At 35.5% G+C, this 24602-nt stretch overlaps 1 protein-coding gene across 1 annotated transcript; it reads right to left on the bottom strand.

Annotated features, from left to right (window-relative positions):
* Positions 1-11972: 11972 nt before the first annotated feature.
* On the bottom strand, positions 11973-15528 carry LOC121413636. Its single transcript, XM_041606545.1, has one exon. The coding sequence runs from the start codon at positions 15226-15228 to the stop codon at positions 13354-13356; it is 1875 nt and encodes a 624-aa protein (XP_041462479.1). The 5' UTR covers positions 15229-15528; the 3' UTR covers positions 11973-13353.
* Positions 15529-24602: the final 9074 nt, after the last annotated feature.

Raw genomic sequence — 24602 nt, 5'->3', positions numbered from 1 at the left:
ATAAGTGAAATATTTTCTCCAAACTATTTCGAAATTGGGATATATTTTTATAGATATTTGAATTTTTTCATAAACAATAAAAAAAACGAGTTAATAATTCATGCCTATATACGAATTCATCATTTTTTTGTATTTGATTATGAAGAGTAAAGGTCATCGGCCCTCAAATCGTACAAAGGAAAAATTCTTTGACCAGGATTATAAAATTAACTGATGAGCGTAAACCGATGTGTGATTACTTTCAGTTAAAGTCATCAGGTAAATGAGTTTTGAGGCAGTCTACACCCTTTTGATTTTTTATTTGTTCAAAAACATATTCTAGTGGGTCAGTCATGGGAAGACATGTTTATGTATAGTTCCATTGAAAAAGAGCGTTAAAAGATACAGACATGTAAGCAGGTAAATATGCAAACGTGCATTTTTAACAGTGTTGGCAATATTGCTGTTGGGAAGAGTTTGTTAGTGTTGTTTTTATTTTTGGTTAAAGGAATGTATAAATTAATGAATAAATAAATAGATAAATAAAGAATGAATAAATAAATAAATGTATTAATAAATAATAAATGAATGAATGAATAAATAAATTTATTAATAAATCCATCAATTAATTAATTGGTTTAATATCGTTACATGATTGATGTTTTGATTGCCCATTGTTGATGATTAAGCACCATTTTTATCTTACAATTTTGCGAAACAAATCTTCGTTCGATATTATATTCTTTTCCAAATGAGAAGGTAAATTGAAAGGACACTAATGGAGGCAAACAGAAATAAAGGAAAGCAAAGGTGTACAAGGAGAGAGGAAGGAGATCTATTCCAAGTATAAGGAAGAAATAGATGAAAAATATAAAGCATCTGAAATCTCCAGCTACATGTATCACAGGGTATTTGGCGGAGAAATATTGATCCATCTCCAAAATAGATTTTTTTTTTATTTGTTAGGCTGGAACCTTTGGACATTTATATGTTTTATTCCCGATGCTGATAGAGGGGGGGGGGGGCTGAAAAAAAATCACAATCAAAATTGTCATTTTTACGCTTTTTCACACGATTTGGGAAAAAAGTGTGTGTGTGTGTGTGTGTGTGTGGGGGGGGGGGCTGAAGCCCACCTAGCCACCCCCCTTTCCGCAGCCCCTGTCATAGCCCCCTTGGCCCCACCCATCTTTCCCACCCCCAATACCTTCTTCCCTTGGGTCGACACCCCGAACATGCCCTACGCGGAGGGGTGGTAAAAAACAATTTTATCTGTCAAAACACTTTCAGGAGATCGTGTGACACGAGAGGAAAGTTCAGTCAATGGCAGTATTATGATAGCTTTCTTTCATTTCCTTTTCTTGTTTTGGTTCGTAGAGATATAAGATCAGGGGACTGTCACAAATGTACAGAGACAGACATCATGCGATGTTTTTGTACTTCATGATGGTACCAACCGAAGTGTTTTGCCGAAAATTTGCCCCGAAATTTACCTTTCCTTTCCTCTTTTCCATTTTACCTTCATAATAATGTTAATGTGAAACCTTGTTTTCCCTCAGTCAGGCGCCAATCAATTCACTGCTTTTGTAATGATAGTAATTGTGTTCCAACACACCGTTTACATAGCCAATGGCGTTTTGACTATGAAAAATCATAAAAACCAATAAGTATGCACACTAATGCTGATGCGATTGGTTTTCGGTTTCATTCGACCTGTAACCAATTGCAAAAATGAATAAAATCAATACAATTTCAAATCAACCCAAAATCAACACAATTTCGAATCGTCAAACACATTTTTAGTTTATGAGGAGCACGTATATTGGACAATGTTGCACTTGCGTGGGTTTTTTAAGTTGCGTTAAAAACACATCTTTGTTCACATAAATTGATCTTTTTATTTTTCAATTTTTTTCTCATCCCATATTACAATGATTAGAAAACCAAAAAAAAGCAAAGCTTCCATCTGGGATCTTAGGAGCCCTACCTATTAGATTAAGATTAAAAAAATAAAGTTTTACCACAGGTTTGAAAATGGAAAAAAAATAATCCAACTATCAATTGATCACGCTTGTATCCTTTCTTCTAAAGATGGGAGTGTCGAACAGATTCCAATGGTAAGGTTCATAAACTTGTGTATCAGAAACGTCATATATATTATAATACCCTATATATGAGAGTTTTTTTAGTGTTTTATTTTTTTCATTCATTTTTCTTTTCTATGTTATGGAGTGGACAGATGTTCTTGCAATATAGATCAGCCCTTTTGATCACAAAGGGCATTCTATTCACCCTTTATTACAATTTTATAGGGGAAATAAACCTATTGTGGTTCGAAACAATCCGCCATTAATTATTTCAATGTCTGACTCGGAAATTCCAGGGTATCTTTGCTATTTCCTATCGTGAATTGTCGAGGACAATTTAGAATTTCCTGTGCAATTCAGAATTTTGACACTATATGCAAAACCAAGGCTCCTATCATTGTGACAGTTTTCATATTGATGAAAAAATTTAGTACGCTCGTAATAATTCAATAACAGTGCAACAATGGACATTCCAATTGTTTTTTTTTATTCAAAGAAAATGTTACATTTTGCGCCCTCGGTAGGTTACCGTGTATTTCTTGGAGCTTAAGATGAAATTATGAAAAGGTTGAGTATATGCATTGCCACCAAAAATGTGAAAGTAGGTCGTTTTCATTTTTTTATATCTAACGCAGAGATATGCCGATATAATTTTTGATAAGGTCTACATATTTCTTAAAATAAAAAAAATTGTCGGAGATTTTATTTACGCTTATCGACCAATAAGCTTTCAGGGGCCCGTTAAACGCAACTTAAAAATGATAACGCGCAAGTCTCTTGTTCGCGCATTTCATTAATCGCCAGTCGCCTTACGTTTGATATTTGATCGCATCTCTTTCTGCAACAAGCCTCATAGCTGACCAGTCTGCAGAAACAGACTCTTGGCTTTTACAATTCGCTTAGTGCAGAATGCAGACTCTGAAGTTGTGAGACTTGATTCTTTATGTACTGTGACAAGCTCTACCCAAAATAATATTACTTTTTTTACAAAATCATAGAGTTTGGCGTATAGTCTTCACTCTAGAAAGATATAATTGGTTTAAGTGTCACATATGAGTCTGTACTGGCAGACTAATAGCTGACAAGCATCGTTACAGTGACTGGTCCCTCTGTTTGATATTAGGGAGTTTTCGCAATAGATATGTAGACACTTTCTGGAACTTAGCAGATCCGTTGTCAATGCCATTCATGACAATGAAGTTTTGTCTGTGGTTTTGGACAAACGACAGATTTGCGATTTTTCGTCGGTTCTGAAAAGTTTCACCGACTTTCGACTTCATTTTGATTTGAATTGCATTTTCAATAAATTTGGGGCATTGAAGGAATATCGGTAATATCAGCTTGCCAGTGCCGAAAGCTTTCATTACTTGGTCCCCTGATCCTATTTCAATCAGTTAATCAATCAATCAATCAAACAATCATTACTCAATCAATCAATCAAATCAAATCAATCAATCAGTCAATCAACCGAGCAATCAATCAGTCAGTCAAGCAATCAATAATTTAATCAATCAATCATTACTCAATCACTCGGCCAATCAATCAATCAAAAAATGAATGAATGAATCAACGAATGAATTAATCAATCAACCAAATAAACAACCAACTATTCAATCAATCAATCAATGGATAAATGAATGAATGAATCAATCAATGATCAATCAATCAATCAATCAATCAATTAATCAGTCAATCAATTAATCAGTCAATGAATTAATCAATCTATCCATCTATCAATGAATTAATCAATAAATTAACCATTCAACCATTTCCTCCTTCGAGAATAAAAATGGAATTAAAAAGGTAATCGAACCATGATATCAATTTTAATTAGACAGTATAAAGTAAAAATCAATTATAGCAGAAACTTCACGTTGGCTGATATTGTTGTAGAAGGTAGTTTATATATCATCACATTTCCACCCGTTAAATAGATAAATCGTTTGATTTTGTTGATGTTTTTAAAGTGAAATCACTGTAGGCACCAAATATCTCAGTCGTAATTCATTATAGGGAAAACATCCGAAATTCTAAGACAGTGTTCTTTATGTCGATCCCTTGTCTTATATATCCCCCATCTCTTACTCCCACCCCCCCCCCCCCCCCCCCTCATCCATAAAGGCCATCACTCCATTCACCCAATCACACCTCTTAAGTTTACAAGAATTTTGTATACATTTTCTTTCTTCATCTCTCTCTCTTAGAAAATCACATTTCACCGGTAGTGTTGTCTGTTTGGATGGGGGGGGGGGGCTGGGTTTACCACTGTCCCTCTGAATATTAATCATCATACTGTATTAAATTAATGCCTATATTTTTTCAAAGACTACGAAAATTATCTCAGCGTATTAAAGGAAGAAAAAAAGTAAAAAGTAAATAAATTATTTGCAATATAGATATAGGATTTTAATGAACATTTCTCGCTAATAATACAAGAAATCAGATAATGTACTTGATTTGTATAAATATACAAAAATAGGGATTGTCCCATTTTGAAAAACTATTGATCCAATGTAAAGAGTTTCCTCAATAAATGTGATTATACTCTTGGCCAAACAAATATATGAGAGTGCGTGTTCATGTTATAGGTTTATAATTTCCTTGTGTTCTGCTATATTGACGTCAAAAGCTAACCACAAACTCTTATTTTGGCAACTATCAAATATCCGATCACTTTTAGGGGGCAATAAAATAGATAAGGTAAATCGTCATTATCGGATAGCAAATTAAAAAAATAACTACCAATGTTAAGATAAGTCTCATATTTCCTTATTCACGTCAAAGTAAAACAGTCTTATCTTAACCATTATTTTACTATCAGGTAAGTGTCTCTTCGTTTTCCTTGTTTTATCAAAATATAAATAAAAAAACTTTTTTGACATTATTTCAATATCCAATTAATTTGAGTACAATTACATCGATTTCAAACCCGCTTACTTAAGAAACAAGGACTGTGAAACATGGATCGTTTGACTTCTTCCTCTTTACGTGTTTTGTCATAAGTTTTAATTTGTACTCTATTGTTATTAGGTTCCCTTTCATTAACATGATAGATATTTGTTCTCATAACAAATGCCTAAATACTATGACAAGTTTACCATCATCCAATCAACATGATCAAATTGAATAATTTCAGTAGTGTTATACTGTTATTGCAAATTTGTTATCATATCAAGTTTTGTGAAACGGGCCCCCAGATCAACTAAATCCAGATTTGACTTTATGCCTTGTTGAAAACAATAGATTTTATTGATGGTGTGGAAAAGGTTTATCATGGCGATGGATGAAGTTGATGAAATTATTAGATTGTCTCACTATGGATCACATGTTGATTTCCAACGTTTTAACCATCGTGAGACAACTGATTAATTTCTTCAACTTCAATGGTTTCATTATTTCATTGTTGTTCTCAGTGTGGGTGGCTCACACTGTTATATTGATTTTATTCAAGCACTGGTCTTTTTTTTGGCCTTTCAAATCATTTATCACTATGGTGTTAATAAACTTCATCTTCGTTTTCCTGCGTACATGAAATAAAAGTATCCGTCAAGTCATTTCCTTCAAAAAGCTTGAAGTTCAATGGTAGCAGTAATGAGCATGACTTGGCCCTTTTATCTAATGAAATAATTATACACACATCGTATTTAATTTGTTGGTACGGAGTATGGTTAAGTATATTACTTTCATGTCATTCACCAGGATTTTTTCTAATCATTTTGTTCTCTTTAGACCATTTCTGGTCTCATTTATTACATACCAAATCCACATAAAAATTATAAAGCTATTACAATAACTCCCTTTTCAAATGAAAAAAAACTGTATACAATTATAAGGTACAGGAAAGGAAAACAAATACAGATTGTCCGAATACGATAACAACAATAAATTGAAAAGGAATAGTAATCCTCCGAGGACCCTTTTCCACAACTCAATATTTATCAATTTATTTGTTTTGCTTTTGTTTGTTTCTTCCTTTATATAGTCTCTCAACAATAAAGACAAATAATCTTTCAAAATAATATGTGTCGCATATTTATTTCTTATATGTATGATTGCGGATCTATAAAATTTATGATTTTTAATCATAACGTTACCTTGAACAAAGTATAATATATTTCCCCCAAAAAATGGGTATCTTTTAGATGACAGAACATTTGAGGAGACTTGACTATAAATGTCCAAAAGTAAAGAAAGAATCAAATAGGTTCATTAAATATGATTTGCTGAATAAACATATGGGGAAACTTCTTACTCTTTTAAGAAATGCTCCATTTGGCTAATATGGACAGCAGCGCCGGCCTTGAACGTACACGTTTGAAGTTTCATTTATCCGTTCCAAATAAACCTGTGTTCTCTGAACATACCAGCTGCATTATCGGTTATTTTCTACACATTCCGTTAACTCTCTTAATTGTTGATGCCTTTATAGGGTTAATTGAACTTTCAATTAACAAGGGCATTTCCGAATGGCCTTTCCACCGCACTCTATCCTTCACGTACACATCTTTCAAGCAAAGGGGGGGGGCGAATACTGTTCGATGGGGAAAATGCTAATTTGTTTCATATCTTACGACGTATGATTGATCAACAATACATTTGAATTGGCAAAAAGACGAAATTTTGATAACCGTTGTCATCGTTGTTGTGAGAAATCTTCAGGGTGAAAACCCCACACGGTGATGAGTAACATTTAAAAATATTTTTGAGAAAAAGTAAGATTACAGGGAGTTGTGTTCTCTACATGGGTTAGACCTGTTTCCTAACAAATTCAATTTATTATGCCTACTTTTGAAGAAAATGTTTGCTCTTGGCAACATGAAGCCCCCGATAGTGTTACCAAGCATAGCAACAGGTAATATATGAAAATTATGCTCAAAATATCATCATGTTGTAGATCATTTGTTAGAAGGACGTTAAAAATCCAAGGAAGAAACATCCATTCTGATTTGAACAATAGATTTATTAACAAACAGAACTATTGGATATGAATTAGAAAATAATTATATTATGAATTACGGGAAGAACTATTTACCACCCTGAATATTTACGGCCCAGAAGGCAACACACCAGACATTTTCAGAGGTTGGTGAGGAGGAGGGGTTGGAGAGGAGGAGGTGCTGGAGAGAATGCTGGGAGGAAAATGCAAAATTTATGCTGTCCTTGCTGCTGCTGCTGCTGCTGCTGCTGTTGATGATAATTCATGATGATAATGAAGATGATGATAATGATGATGATGACGACGACGATGACGATGATTATGAGGAGGAGGATTATTATGTTGATGAATAATATTATTATTATTATGACTGTAAAGAAGACCCCAATGTAGTAGCCATATATCAACAAGAAATAAAAACACCATCGAATATGATTCCATCCAGCTGCCAAAATATATCTTCCCGAACCATCTTCGATTGAAGTCATATACAGGTCAAGAATAGCAATGACACCAGACTCGGATTCTACCGGTTTCCGACTCGTCATGGTTGTGTCTTGGAGTGGTTTCCTTCCTGTTATCATTAGCGTTTAAGGTAAAACAAACGACATCTTTAACCCTTTACCAACCAATGGTATGTGTCACAGGACATAGGCAGTATTGAGGGGGTTAATTGAGGAATCATGCCTTTGTGACCCGAACCAATGACCCCATACAGGTGCAGCTCGACTGTCACTATTGTTATGACATTGGTTAGGTTCACATGGCAAGCTTCAAAATTGGATTAGAACAAGGGCGATGCCAAGATATTTTCATATGTGAAGGTGGGGGGGGGGTATTATGACCTGAAGATGATTTCACGTATTTCAATTTAACAACAAGGTTTAATGTAGACTTCATGAGACTCACTTCTATTTTTATAGTCTTCTTTCTTCCTTCTATTCCCATTTTTTGTCATTCTCCCTCTCTTCCTCACTGGTTGAAAAAAAACCCGTACTGGTGGCAATCCCTTAATTGGCCTTTGCCGTGTGGCCATTGGGTCATAGTTAAAAAGTATTTTAATTCATTAATCGGACTCGTACATGTACGCTGTTTACCGTGGATACAAGTTAAATTCGGGTGAGATAGAGTGCAATTTACTGTTGGCGTCTGGCCGTGTTGAATGTCGCATCCGTATATATTTGTTTTGGTGCAAGAATAATAAATAAAGTTGATTTATCAATATTGATACACTCAAATATTTAGATGATATTTAAGGAATGCTAAAAATTTGAATTTTGATGCAAGAGAGGGTTATCCTAATTGCAAATCCATCTTCTCTTAAAACATATATTAAGAAAACACACAAAAATAATAATGGGACAAAGACATTGTCAACAACATGGTCAATAACACCGTCAACATGGCTAAACATCTAGAGACAGGAAGCTTACCTTTATACACGATCCCCTATTACTCGTAATATTACTTCTGGTATGATGCATCTACCATGTCTAATCTAAGATTTTAAAGTATTTAATTTTGTTATTTGTACATATATCGTAATGATTTTGCTGAAAATAGCCATTCGGGATAAATGAAATACAAAATGAAAAACAAGATTATAATTGAGGCAAGCATTATTAAATAAAGAACACTTCTATCGATGCAATGCTAGATCAGATAGATAGTAACGCTCTAAATGCACAGTCCAGGGGCCCGTTTTATAAAGGACTTGCAACTGTTGCAACTTTGCCATAATGGCAACTACCAAGGTAACAAGTCTCAGCAGCCAACAATCAAAATCAAGGTTACCATGGTAATTGCCATAATGGCAAAGTTGCAACAGTTGCAAGTCCTTTATGAAACGGGCCCAAGTTTCGACGTACTTTTTCGGCGCTCCGTGACGCATAGCGTCTCCGCTCTGCCGATCGACCCTGTCTTCGGAGTATTAAAGGCTGTATCGTGAACAACATGACCAAGGCGTCGGAAATTACCCGGAGCAAGGGTATACTTGGAAAATATCGCTAAGCAAGCCTTCAATCTAAAAATCTGCAATTAATTATGTTAGTAACTGAGAGGAGACTAATTTCGCATTTAGTTACACGGAATCACACTAAGCAAGATTGGTCTGCCTATCATATTTCAACCTTAATCGTAAAGAAATAAGGACGAAACCTATTTATGGTCGGGTTTACCCTTCTTTTTCTTCTTCTTCTTCTTTTTTATCCTTTCTTCTTGTACTTGTTCTTCTTGTTCGTGCCCTTGTTCCTCTTCTTCATTTTCTTTTTCTTCTCCTTTCCTCTTGTTGTTGTTCTTCTTCTTCATATCTGTATAATTTTTAAAGACTGACGATAAAACGTCTTTCTGATGGAAACGCACGTTCAGCTCAAGTAAAAACAAAAGCTAACGCTTCTTACCGGTCAATGTTTATTGAATAATTTGTGTTGGTCATAGACGTGTATTTTATTATACATACTACCGACTGTCACAATTTGCGCCACGATTTAAATCGTGGTCTTAATCGTAGAGTAATCTTGGTGATCGTATCAGATCACGAGGTCAGTCGTAGCAATCATAGTGATCGTAGTAAAATTTGGAACGGTGTACGTTTTTCTACGATCAATAGGATGAGCAGTCAGTCGTAATAATCGCAACAAAACGTTCTCGGATGCAAGAGAAGGAGACAGATCACATTAATTTAAATCGGGTCATCCTGAGACAAGTTTAGTGTGTATCATTCCTTTGGCGACCTATGGAGAAGGGCATTTATGGATCAATCAATATGTTTGTATTCTTTTTGGGGGCGGGGGCGAGGGTGACTACGTCAAAACAATTTGGAGTCTTTCTTTGTTTTGGGGAAAGGAAATGGAGTGTTTGCAAATTAAATTTCTGATTTTTAAAAATAATTTTGAAGTTTGCATTTTTCTTTTTTTTTTGTGGTAGTAGTGGATTTCATTTATTTCATTAATTTTTCTTGCTGTTCTCTGTTATCTTTCTATACTCCGCTCATTATGAATGGTTGTAGGTCATAGTATTCATTAATCTGGAAAGTCAAAACGAATAAAGTCTTTGGCCACTTGGACTTTATTGATATCAGCCAGTCTCCAGATGAAGCTCAATTCGTAATAACTTTCGACCCCAATCCGCAGAATTTCGTAATAAACCACAACGGTTCTTAATGGTCATACATGCACATAACAAGTAGTCCTAATCAAGTATCTGATCGTGATTTTCGTATCAGTTGCCCATCAAACATAGAGTTGCAATTGATCCGATCAATTACAAACGTGGGAAACCAGCAAAGTCTACATATAAAATGCATATTTGTTCTAAAAAAATTCTGGTTATGAATGTATAGCCATAAATTCATTGATTTCTTGAAAATTGCATGTGTTCTCCTTTCTTTACAAATGACATTTTGTGAATTTCCCGTATAAAAATTATGACACTGATGGATTTCCATAGAGTTACGATTGATTGGAACAATTGTAACTCTTGACGGGGCCCAGATCTTTACCTAACCGCGTATTCAATCGGGACAATGGCGTTTCATGAACATTTTTGTCTGACAAGTTGTCAGATCTGACATCTTTCCTTGATTCTGATTGGCTGAGAGGCACTGTTACTATAGTAACTGTCGGATAAAATGAAACGCTCCCCTGATCTTGACACATAAAAATGACCAATCGTGACCCTTTCCCATTCAAGCGCATTAAATCGTAACCATTAGTATTACCTCGTATCTCAATGTCAACTTCAGCTAAGTTGACAAAGAAATCTGCGATACGAAAGGGCAATCGCGGCGTTCGGAGCGCGATTCATGACAGTGGGAACTATGAATAAGCAAACATTTAATGAATAGATGAAATAAATCAAATTTGTGAATTATTTTGGAAATTAAAAGATGAAGACATGTTATTTTGCGCTTGATATAAATGGCTTTTGGCCGATTGTAGGCCTTATTCAAGCTTCAATTAAATGACTAAAATGAAAAATAAAATGCAACCATCCGTAGAAATCCAACATGAGAAGTTTCATAGTCACTTTCTCTTATTCTGTTCTAAAATATGTATGTATGTATACATATCTAATGATTAGTTATTTATTGCTCTGTTTTATCATTACTACCATCGCTATCCCCTTGCATTTTTATTACTTTCATTAAAATATTGCAATTATTATCATTAACACTATTGCTGAAATTACTAATCATTATCATTAGTAGTAGTAGTGTTTTAGTCTTTATTGTTATTTTATTACTATTATTGTTATTACTACATGTATTATTATTATAAATGCTTTGATTTTTTGTTATTGTTATTATCATGATTTCTAGCTTTTTGACAGGCAAATAACTAATTCATAATTCCATTGCATTTTGATGATAAAATACTCACGTGTCAGTTTCACATGGAATATTTTTGACAAACTTCTGAACCACAATGACGTTTGGCTTTTATTCTGAGCACACAGCCATGATAACAACGTTTTAATAGAACTCAGTGCTGTACTACTGATATGTGTACATCTTCCGCTTGGTAACTTCCGGAGCACAAGGTTATATCCTTCCGGTGTCATCAGCAAATCCCACGTTATCTCTCTCTCCCTCTCTCGATCTGTTTGTCTCTCTCTCCCCCTTCCATCTGTATCTCTCTCCCCTATATTTTTTCATCTCGTTCTATCTATCCCCCCTGTTCTCTCTCTCTTTCTCTCCCTGTATGCCCTGCTACATAAGGGGGATTCATCACAACAAAGTGATGCATCGTGTAGTAGATAATGTGTATTTTGTGTGTTATCTTAGTCTTCTGTTCTGTGTGTAATAAGGGATGAGGATGTGACATGGATGTGTGTGTGTTCATTATTTCATTATGATAGGAAGACTCATACACCGTATATGTCTATATTAAGTGAAGTAATCTTGATTCTTTCTTGGCGCTTTTTTACTTCAAAAAATAATTCGAGGCACAATAACAAAAGTCTCTTCTGTGTTATTTCCCCTCTTTTTATTTACATTATCTCTATATTACAAAGGCTATCTTTGTTTTTACAAATATTTTTCTAATTTGATATACAATAATATATCCCCATATAACTCTACTATAAAATTACACTAATTTACATCATATTTCCGTAGGAAAGAATATGTTACAGACCTTTGCTATACAATTAATTACAATGCGGAGTTAGAAATACTAACTTAAATGATTTTGTGCAAATTCCCAATCCATTCAGATTCATGATCATCATTTCCTTTCAGAAGTACCTTTCCTCAAACAACTTCTAAGAATGTTCCAAGCCGGCAAAATATAGTTTAACAAAGTAATAAACTTCCAATTTTGCACTTACTTGATAATTCCATAGTCAAAACGACATTCTAACTTCATACAAAAGTACATGTACATAAAATAAATACTGTGATATCAATCATGAAAATATACAAGAAATGTAAGGCAGCTATTATCGTATTCATAATAATATTATGAAGACAAAACGAAACGATCCCTACCCCCCCCCATGATATTATCATTATCCGTAATTTAACGTTTTACTTTCTTGAAAGTTTAGTTTCTTCTATAAAACAATCATCTTAAGAGTTCCATTGTATTTGAGTAGACATTACATAGCATCAACATAATTCAAATGCCCAACTTACATGAATTCGGAAATAAATGACTGGCATTGTGTATGCTTAATCCGTAAATTTAAATTCACTATTTTAATATATTGTTTCATTATAAATGAATTGGACACAGTTTTAAAACAAGGAAAAGCAAGAACGGAACAAAAATATGCACCAGCGAATTTGAATCACATATTCTAGCTAATAAGGACATTGAGCTTTGCATTTCAAACAGAAAAAAACTTTACTTGGGATGACGACTTGATGTGATTTTTTTTTTCTATTTGCGAAACTAAGGTAGTCGAATGCATTGAGAAAGTCATAGAGAATGGTGCATTTTCGTAAGTGTTTTACACGTAAATGACAACAATAAGTATGTTTAGGTGAATTATTTATTGAATCATTGATCGTTTCATCTCATTAAGAAACGATAATCACGAAGAAAAAGATGGATAAAATACTAAAATTGCACAATGATACAGAAAGAGAAACGTAAGTAAGATATCACACACTATTATTTTTTACAGCATATACGCTTTCTTTGACTTGCTTAAAATGTAATCAGAGTTTTCAGAGACGTATGATATGGTAGACTTAATTATAATCTTAAATTTCTAACCGGTACAGTCAAAGGTAAATGTAGGATATGTTATTACAGCTTATTTTCCATATCTAGGTACTAAAATTATCGTGATTAACTTCTATGTGGTTCGACGTTGGGTTTAAGTTTAAAGATCATAAGATACGTGTGGTCAAACTTCGGTATGTTTAGCAAATCTTATATTACAGTTGTTCACACTGAAGTTTTGCTTTTTAGGGTGGTAATCAAATTCGGAATCACTGTCACTGGTGTCTGATATTTCTTGCCTCTCCTCTTCAATTTTATCTTCGATAAAAGCCAGATCCGTCTGACTTGCATGGGTCGTGTATTTCTTTAGAGGGGGACACTCCTCGTACTTATGCTCGCTTGGTTGTCGGGTAAGAGCAGATTTCTCGCTGGGCGGCGATGGTGGGCTGCCTCTCTTCGGCGACCCTTCATACACGTTGTCCGAGGCGTGGATCCGATGGAAAGGGGATCGGTCCATGTCGTCCATGGGAATGTCTTTACCACACTCTTTGCCGTATTCCTTCCCGTACTCCTTGCCGCACTTTCCACCCAATTTACGCGTGGGGGATCCAGTTAGCTTTGGGTTGGCCTTGTACTCGGGTGACTCCAAAGATCGTAGGTGCATAAGTGCAGTAGCGGAATCAATACTCTGGGTGTCGTAGGACATGGTGCTGAAGTTGCTCTGCATCCGTCCCAGGGAATTTCCTCGATGTTCGGGGTCTGGGGTGTTGTGACGGGAATGGAAGATGATGCTTTCAGCAATGGAGCGGGTATCGTCTGGACCAGACATCATCGTTAGCTGGATTGGTGTTTCCCGACGTCGATTGAAGGCGATGTAGCCGAGGATGATGATGACAACTAGGAAAGCGGTTGCGATGATTATTATGATGATATGCATGGTTGTCAGCGTCACCGGATCTGTAACTGGGGCTGTCGATGGCGTCGGAACTACTCCATCGGTTGCTGGTTTAGGGGTTGTGTAGCAAAGGGCATCGGGATCATCGTTCAATACATCAATTGTAATGGAAGTAGAAGATTCTCCGATTGTATTGTTGGCCATGCATGAGATGACAGCTCCATCATATGCCATGTCGACTGTCGTTAAAATCAACTGGTCTTGCAGGGTTATGTGATTCATACCCTTGGAACATCCTTGTGCTTCTATCACTGTCCAGGTGTACTGAGCCTCAGGGTTAGCCGAGGTAGCGCATGTAAAAACAATGCTTTTGGCATTGACATTGACAACCGCCACAGATGGATTGTCTTCGGGAAGAACTACAGACGTTATCACTATGTCCATTGGTTTATATTCAACAACCAGCGGGCCCACTGAGCAGTATTCTGCCTGAGGTAGTAACTCCTGGCTCAACATGCAACGGAATACCTTCCCGTTGTCTTCCCTATCCAGAATCTTTCTATAACTCACGCTTTTCTCGTTGAAAGGTGCGTCGGGTGTTTCGTTAATGGCCATTGAGCCGTAGGTCGCTGTCAGAGATGCAGGTGGATTTCCAAGGTCCGTTCGACAGCCGAAAATGATTACATAGCCAACGCGCAAGTCTTTGGGCTGGGATGGCGAACACATAAACGATTCGGTCGACGGTGGGTACTCGATGTTCAAAGTGCCGTTATCTGACTCTGCGACAAACTGTCTAGTAGAAACATGTTGAATTTTACACTGATACCGTCCTTTATCTGGAGATATGATGTCTGTGATCTCAATCGAGTAGTCCCCTTCGAACCAGTTACCTAACAAGCTAAAGCGAGACACATCAAGGTGCCGAGAATCAAGGCTCTCATTGGTACTTCGGGTGATCCTTTGGTTGTCTTTGAACCAAGCAACAATGTACTCTGCCGATTTGTCTCTGACTATGCAAGTTAACGTCACGGTTTCCCCGAAGTTTACAGTCTGGTTCACAGGTCCATTTATAATTGAGGGCTCTCCTTGGCAGTTTGCGAGTCGAGCAGTGTAGATCAGAAGGAGTATTAACACCCCAGGTAGTCCCGTCACTACACACTCCATATCTAAGAATTTTTATCAAACAAGAGCTCTAAATAATTGTGAATGTTTTATCTCATTAGATAAACCATTTGATTAATCACTTGTAGTAGATGAAATTAATGTTCGGTTCATTTATTCCAGAACGATCCAGTCAAAAGAATATTAATCCAACACGGCTGATGAATTGACATGAGAATTGCAACTCCCCGTTTTCGAAATTAGAACCGTCTATAGTGAATGTCACAAAGGCTAGTATTCAAACAATCGATGCTTTCGAATTGGTAGGTATAGACAATAATGGTCTCAAATCATCTGATTTCCCTAAATCTATCCAAACCCTAATCGTCCTAAACCGGTAACACCTTCTGCTTGCGGATATCCGGCGCATTGTACAACCGTGGTTGCTTGCACTGCATGTATCATGTTCATTGGATGCACCAAAGCGTTAGGAGAACACGAACACGATAATATGATTACGCATGGTATGTTGAGACATTGTGGCTAAGGACATAAGAAGAAATTGTTTGAATTAGACTTAAAAATCGAACAAATGAAATGGGAAATGATTACTCCAATGAAGTAGGTCTACCATTCTTTGTCTAATTGAAAGAGTAATAGTCCTCTTCTCGTCCAGTCAATAATCGGTTAGGCCCCAAAATAGGCTTGAATATACAACTATAAGGTAATGCACAAGACAAACCAAATTTGTCAAGATAGTTTTGTACAAAAATGGAAACTGTTTGCACTAGAATTTTAAAGGGCTCTTACTTTTTTAAAGAAACTTGTGAATGAGCAAGTTTTTTTTAAAGATATTATGCATGTACATGTTTAAGCAGGCCTAAATCCAAGATGGTCTAAATGTTTGCAGACCAAAAACTCAGTTTAAGACAAACTTACTTAATTTGTTTATACATACATTTTTTTTACATACATCGATAGACAGTGAAAAAATGCTCATTGTGGCCTTATTCATATGGTTTTACCTGTATGTAGCTATTGCGATACCGGGAGATTTTTTTTTACTTGTGGGGGGATGCATAAATTATTATGAACTGAAAGTTACCTTTTGTGTAATCTCCTTAGAGTGAGTCAAATGCACCTATAGTTATATTGCTTAAATAATACTTAAACACAAATATTGTTTAAATATCTTATCATATGAACAATGGTAACTTTTAACTTCAAATCAAAATGGAACACAATGTGCGAAATAATCTCTTTTATAAGGAGATAAACAAGCATTCAAAAAGTCTAACAAACGAAGCAATCGAGAGCTTCTAGATGTATTTTTCACGTTTCCTTGTTTTACCTTTATTTTCTCATTCCTACTCCTTTTTTTAACCGATGGCGGAGGGGCGTGGATGGACCCTCCTAGTTACGCAACCGATGACAGGAATGCCTGAAAACTTTTCTGGGTTCGCCATTACGTCATCGGGTTAGTGCGTAACTTTACAGATTGCTATAGGGGGCACCCCCCTGCACAGATTTGCAATACGCCTTACTTACACAGTCATGTAAGTTGACTAAAACACAAATTCATCAAATTTATTAATAATTATAACCCTACCTAATACGGTAGACCAAACAGGCGACAGGATATACACAGACATGATAGATAGGTTAGAACATTACATCCAAAACTTAGGTCGAAAAAATAAATCGGGACCACAAACTTGCGCCTACGTGTATACTGACACCCAGCAAAACACATCTTGAGGCCACATTTTCTCCGCCGACTTGTTTTCAACGATGTTAAATGTGGCAAACAGGCTCCTGGATTTCCCTTTTCCTCACGATTGCCCTTAGTCATCCAGAGAGAACATTAAGTGATTGACTGCTGAATTCTTCCAGTGGTCGCATATCAGCTACGGAGACCGGTCTATTCCGACAAGTAACAGGTTAATGGCCGACCTACAAAACAAGGTAATTGATGTGTTTTCCTAGTGTAACAGGCACAACCATGCTTCCCGGGCATCAGTTTAAGACGTTTGCCAAAGGATATCATCCATGTAAGAGTTTATGTTATTTTTCGGTTAGTGTTGTTTTTTGTCAAGTCTAAGTCAAGTGAAATAGATGTGATTCCCTCTCTTAGCATAACGTCTGTATGTCTATTTTGTGGCAAGGCAATAATCTCTCCTGCAACAACTTTTTTCCAAGTGAATTCTCTGAAGGTTAACATAGTTTATGGTTAGGATTGGGATACGGTTTTTAGTTCAGAGTGATGTGAGGGTAATGTTTAAGTTTGGGTTTGGCTTGGATGTTAGGTTATTATGTTTGGCTCAATGTGGGGGAATTTCCGTATTCTAAAGAGAAATTCATCTTTATACAGAGCCAAACCAATTGAATAGGTATCAATCAAGATGGGAAGATGGAAGATGGATCCTTTGACTTGCTGGTCATCAGGTCATCCAATACATTTTATGTTTTGGGGGTGGTTGAAATGTCCAAAAAGGTACACAGTTCTCTCCAGAAGGAGCTATAATACACTCCGTAAGGTTGCAGTTCACTCCAGAGGTTTGGCCCCCTGGTATCACTCCGATGGGAATGTAATTAGGGACTATATTAGCTTTTCTGCATGTAGCGAATGCGAGGTAATATAAAGAATCATTATAAACAGGAAGTTGAAAAAGGTAGATTGGCCATGAATACCTTAGCCGAGAGAGGCTGACAGACCAAACTTACGTATATGTTCTGAGGGACGTCACATATCTGCAGCTGGACATACCATGTATACTGGAAAGCTAATTATTGTCATGATTGCCAGTTATTGTATTTTTATTATTGTTCAGCTTTTTAAGTTATTCACGATGTTGGAGTGTTCTTGGACATGTCTCCAAATAGCTGTGTTCTGGGAAATCCATAGATATGTCGATCAAGGTATAGTCTGAACCAGATCGGCACGGATCAGCTAGAGCCGACAATCAAGAAAGAAATACCCCATCGGACATAATTCATGCAATGTCATAAATGCATAAATTTCCTAAAAAAGGTTTTAAAACATAACCATGACAATTTTCTCAGCGACAGGATAGGTTGGCGCATTTCGATTAGGACATACGACCTAAATGGGGTAGTTCTATTACAAGCTGAGACACAATAAAAACTTACAAAACAACACGTTCTGTTAAGGGCCCGCTGTACTGGAGTGGTATTTCGATAACGTATATTAGTCCAGGATAGAAGAGGCGTAACCTTGTTTTTTTATATATACAATATTTTTTGATGGTTTCTTGTCAATTCGAGGGTGCTGATTACGAATCTGAATGATGCCACTCGTGTAACCTTGAGCATTTTCCGCAAATTGGCAAAATCCAATATGGCCGCCAAAATATGCAAATTACCCATAAAAATCCTAAAATTGTCCGCACATTGGCTATGAAATGCATGGAAGCGTGTGGCAGGAGTAAAATACACTCTGAAAAAATAATTTTTGACAAAATATTTATTTTCCTGATATTCAAAATGGCCGCCATAGTCCATTGTATACTCTATTATGTACAATATAGATAGGGAAAACTAGCTTTCACAAAAGTGAGCACTAAAATGCATATTATTAAGATTAAACGAGTGGAATACTGACTAAAAACATTATTGTTAACGAAATATATTATTAATATGCCATGTATGTGATGAATGTTGTATTTAGATATTCAAAATGGCTGCCAAAGGCCCTAAAAGCATTATGCACAATGAGAAAGAGGGACAAAAAAAACACAAGAGTGATCACTAAAATGCATATATATGTGATAAATTAATGGGATACTGTTTAAAACACATATTTTCTAACGAAATATATTATTCAGGTTTAAAGTTTGTGTTAAATACTGTATTTTTACTTTCAAAATGGCCGCCAGAGACATTAACAGTATTATGCACAATGCAAAGTGGGAAACCAATATTAGCACCATAAATGCAAGTATTAGTGATCCATGAGTAAAATCTTGTCTGAAAGCATGATTTCTATTAAGATATATCATTTATTCTGCCAGTTAGGTGATAAATACTGTTATTGGAAAATCAAAATGGCCGCTACAGGCCCTTAAGATATTATGCACAATGTGAATGGGAACAAATTATTTCATCAGAATTTGGCTTTGCTTGGCCAAATGGTGATGTATGAGTGAAATATCGTCTGAAAACATGATTTATGACAAAATATATCATCTCTTATGTAATTTATGTGATAAATACTGTATTTCAACATACAAAATGGCTGCCATATGCCCTTTTTGTGAACATTATTTGTCTGCACTCAAATTGTATATTATACGATAAGGGCTTATGTTGGCCATTTTCAATTTAAAAATGCAGTGTTTATCACCTACAACATTATGATATATCTCGTTAGAAACCATGGTGTTAGACAATATTTCACCCTTGCATCAGAATTCACAATTATAGGCAATATTTAGAGTCAAACAAAGCCATATTCTGTCAAAATTATATGTCTAATGTTACAATGTACATATACTTTTAGGACCTATGGCAGCCATTTTGGATTTCAAAGTACAGCATTCATAACCTCCACAACCAACATGACCAATATGTGATGTATTTAGTTAGAAATCATGTTTAAGACAATATTTTTACTCGTATATCACAGTCATATGCATTTCATGATTCTCACTCTTGTGAAAATTAGTTTCTCCATTCGCATTGTACATGATAAATATAGGGATTATGGCGGCCATTTTGAATGTCAAAATACAGCATTTATCACATAAATTACATAAGATATCATATATTTTGTTATAAATCATGTTTTCAGACGATATTTCACTCATACATCCCCAATTGGCCAAGCAAAGCCAAATTATGCTGAAATAATTTGTTCCCATTCACATTGTGCATAATATCGTAGGGCCTGTAGCGGCCATTTTGACTTTCCAATAACAGTATCTATCACCTATCTGGCATAATAAATGATATCTCTTAATAGAAATTATGCTTTCAGACAATATTTTACTCATAGATCACTAATACCTGCATTTATGGTGCTCACTCCTGTGAATATTGGTTTCCCACTTTGCATTGTGCATAACAGTGTTAATGTCTCTGGCGGCCATTTTGAAAGTAAAAATACAGTATTTAACACAAACTTTTAACCTGAATGATGTATTTCGTTAGAAAATACGTTTTTAAACAGTATCCAATGAATTTATCACATATAATATGCATTTTAGTGATCACTCTTGTGATTTTTTTTGCCCCACTTTCTCATTGTGGATAATGCTTTTAGGGCCTTTGGCAGCCATTTTGAATATCTAAATACAACATTCATCACATACATGGCATATTAATAATATATTTCGTTAACAATTATGTTTTTAGTCAGTATTCCACTCGTTTAATCTTAATAATATGCATTTTAGTGATCACTCTTGTGAATTTTTTGGCCCCCATTGCCATTGTACGCAATACTGTTTGGGCCAGTGGCGGCCATTTTAGACATCAAAATGCAGAAATGTTCCCATTTATGACATAATAAATGATATATCTCGTTAGTAATGATGATTTGCATAATATTACTTCGTTCATATATCGCGATTTTTTGCGGTTTAGTGCTCATTTTTGTAAAAAAATAGTTTTCCCTATTCATATTGTACATAATAGAGTATACAATGGACTATGGCGGCCATTTTGAATATCAGGAAAATAAATATTTTGTCAAAAATTATTTTTTCAGAGTGTATTTTACTCCTGCCACACGCTTCCATGCATTTCATAGCCAATGTGCGGACAATTTTAGGATTTTTATGGGTAATTTGCATATTTTGGCGGCCATATTGGATTTTGCCAATTTGCGGAAAATGCTCAAGGTTACACGAGTGGCATCATCCAGATTCGTGATCAGCACCCTCGAATTGACAAGAAACCATCAAAAAATATTGTATATATAAAAAAACAAGGTTTGGTCAAGTTTCTATGGGGCCTATCCTGGACTATATGGCTGAATATTATTGCATTGTACATAAAATATTTAACAATTAATACCTTGACCATGTTGGCCAAGGCCTAAAAATCTCAACGCCAAAGTAAATTTCAGTGATGCGGCAACGTTTATACCTTGACCATGTTGACCAGGGCCTGAAAATCTCAACACCAAAGTAAATTTCAGTGATGCGGCAACGTCTATACCTTGACCATGTTGACCAGGGCCTGAAAATCTCAACACCAAAGTAAATTTCAGTAATGCGGCAACGTCTATACCTTGACCATGTTGACCAAGGCCTGAAAATCTCAAGACCAAAGTAAATTCCAGTGATGCGGTAACTTTTATGAAATTAGAAAGTTTTCGCAACGACTACGCTGACGCTTTCTGGAACGTAGAGAACCTATTGTCAAAAGCTCTTCATGACAAAGGGGCTTTGTAGAAAATCGGTGAATCAAACCAGCAATCACGGTAGTTCGTGACTCTCGACAAATGACACATTTGCAAGTTCTCGTGAGCTCGGAATTTTAGCGACGAGCAGCAGTCCGATTCGCCATTTATTGTCAAAGATCTCTCAGCTATTCATTGTCATTTGTCGGACATTTTCAATACATTTACTGTGTTCTTCAACCCCGTCGTGCGTCGCGGAGCAAAACTTTCCAAACTTCACATGCATAACACTTCCTTATTATATACTGTTGACAGCGGGAAATTAGTCCATTTGAGAGAAGAATCTGCTGTCACATCTATAGTTTTCAGGAAAAAATATTATTCATGGATTTGGTAGCTGAAGAACGTGCGCTGCAAAAATGGGCTCTGGTCGAGCAAGAATTATCAGGTATAGACGCAGTAGCAGACCGTGACCCGGACGAGACAAAGCATTGGGGGGCACTGCATTGTCTGTAAACAATGCTGTGCCCCCCAATGCATTGTCTCCTCCGGGTCACGGTCCGCCACTGTATAGACGTATGGTTTAAAAAAAGAATAATTAAGTTAAATGTATATGTGCGTATTACAAAATAAAAATGTTTACCTTTAAAGTTGAGTGAGTTTTCCACATATCCTTTTCCCTGTAGCTTTTGCATTGAATGACTCGTGGGAAAGTCTGCATTTGTGGTTATCTCGGTACATAGTCGATACTAAATACCTGGAAATATTTATTTTCATAGCTGTTTATGTGTCATGTTCTTTGTCATTTTCCATTTAATTCCGTATTTTTTCATCATTTGCGGCATTTCAATTATCTCTCTTTTGGTCGTACATGTCATCTTTGGAAAGCAACTAGAAAGCATTGACGAATTGAAGGCCTCATGGAAAGGGATTGAGAACTAAAAGATAATAGCGCAATGAAAGGTTCAAACAAAGACCAAAAAGTTAATGAACATAATTTTTTTTCAATTCAATTCAATTCATTAATTAGGTGATATTTTTTAGCATCGGATGCACAATACAAAATTTACATTTAAAGGGGAAGTTCACCCTGAAGAAAACTTTGTTGTGAAAATAGCAGAAAAAATAGTAAAACAAATTGGTGAAGGTTTGAGGAAATTCCGTTAAAGAGTAAGAAAGTTATTAGAGTTCAAAATTTTGGATTTGTGACGTCATAAACGAGCAGCTGCCCCATGTGTTATGTAATATAAAATTTCAAATTTTGTATGGTTCCTGATGACTTAATTTTCTTTTCTTTTCATGATCGGGTATGAAATGATTTGTCTATTGATATACAAAAGTTACAGTGAAAACCATTTTCAATTTTCTGAGAAAATGACATTTCACTGATATTTTACCATTCGCTATGTAGGAATGCTGCTCGCATATGACGTCACAAATCAAATAATTGAAATTCTAATAACTTTTTAATTATTTGATGAATTTTTCTCAAACCTACGGCAATATTTTTTATTATTTTTTCTGCTATTTTCACAATAAACTTTTTGTCAGGGTGAACTTCCCCTTTAAAGTTGTAATCATTTGACATGCAACATATTAAAAATGGCCGAATGGTCTTTGATTTTCTTGAAAATTTGTTTTTGCTTTCAGCGACAAACCTCCGACGATGTTATAAGAAGAGAAATATAGTATTCAGCAAATTTGCTTCCAGTGATTTGAAGGCGATATTTTCATCTTATAGCGTACGTATTTTGCATATATGATAATAATACCTTAATCTGGGCAGCCTTGTTTCATCAAGTGGTTACTATACTTTTGGAAGCGACTGAAGTCCTTGCATTTTTATAGGATATGAGCGATAATAACGCAGAAAAAAGACACCATAAAGCGTTCAGAGTGAAATTCATGAAATCCTTGTGTCATTTCACTCGTTGAAACTGTAAACAAAAGTGTAGACGATATAAAAAACAAAAGAGAAAAAGTACAATCTTCACAAAATATTTATATTGAACCAACAGATGGCGTAATATAACCAATATTGACTATTCTACTATACGACGCACACAGACATCCAATTCCACATTAGGCTCAATGGGCAATTTTATTCACGATAAATCAAAATACGTGTACAGTTCAAAATCAAATGATATTCATACAAATAAATATATTAATATGACAAATTTAAACACAAAATTATTTGTTCTCAAATTCATATCATTTTAATAAGTCTTCACTTTTTTGTATTTCCTTAAAATCAGACACGATATTGTTCAGCCTCGAGAAAAATGAAATTTCTCCTGTCACTTCTACAATTTAAAGCATCATCATCTTTCCGTTTGTAAACAAAACGTATACATGCGGAATACTTTAGAGATCTCCTCCACTCCAAATATTGATACATCAAATAGTACATAATAAGGGGGCTGCCCTACATATAATTTCTAAACAAACTAAGGAATAGGAGTAGAAACCACTTAGAGACCCTTCTTTTTTCCTTTCTATTAGGGGAAGTTCATCCTGACAAACGGCTTATCGTAAAAATAGCAAGAAAACCTAATAAAGGAAAATATTGGTAAATATTTGAGGAAATCCACAAAATATATTAAAAGATATAAGAATTTTTTGTCCATTTGTGACGTCACATGCGATCAGCTTCCTCATATATCGCGTAGTTAAAAAAACATCAATGCATTGTCATTTACTTTAATACAATGATGTTATTTTACCTTCAGAATATCGACAAATTATTTCACACCCGCTCCTGAAAGAAAAAAAATATTTATCGAACCATTAAAAATTGAAATATACATTTTATGTTACATAACATATGGGACAGATGGTCGTAGATGATAGTTCACTGAATATTGACGTGATATGAATAAATACAAATTCAAATCAGATCTTCAACATAAGCTACTTTAGATTAAACCATTCCATCTCTCTTGGATTTCAAAACGACGCCATCTTTCGGTAAAATTGTGCAAAGGGGTTATCATAACGTCTTGGACCCTTACACGCTTGAAACCCATTTCCATTTTTTTTTTTTCAAATCCCGAAACTCAAGTGAACGGAT

Source organism: Lytechinus variegatus, chromosome 4 (assembly GCF_018143015.1).
Source record: "Lytechinus variegatus isolate NC3 chromosome 4, Lvar_3.0, whole genome shotgun sequence".
NCBI lineage: Eukaryota > Metazoa > Echinodermata > Echinoidea > Temnopleuroida > Toxopneustidae > Lytechinus > Lytechinus variegatus.
The sequence above is the reverse complement of the archived record's forward strand: the minus strand, read 5'-3'. Positions and strand labels throughout refer to the sequence as shown.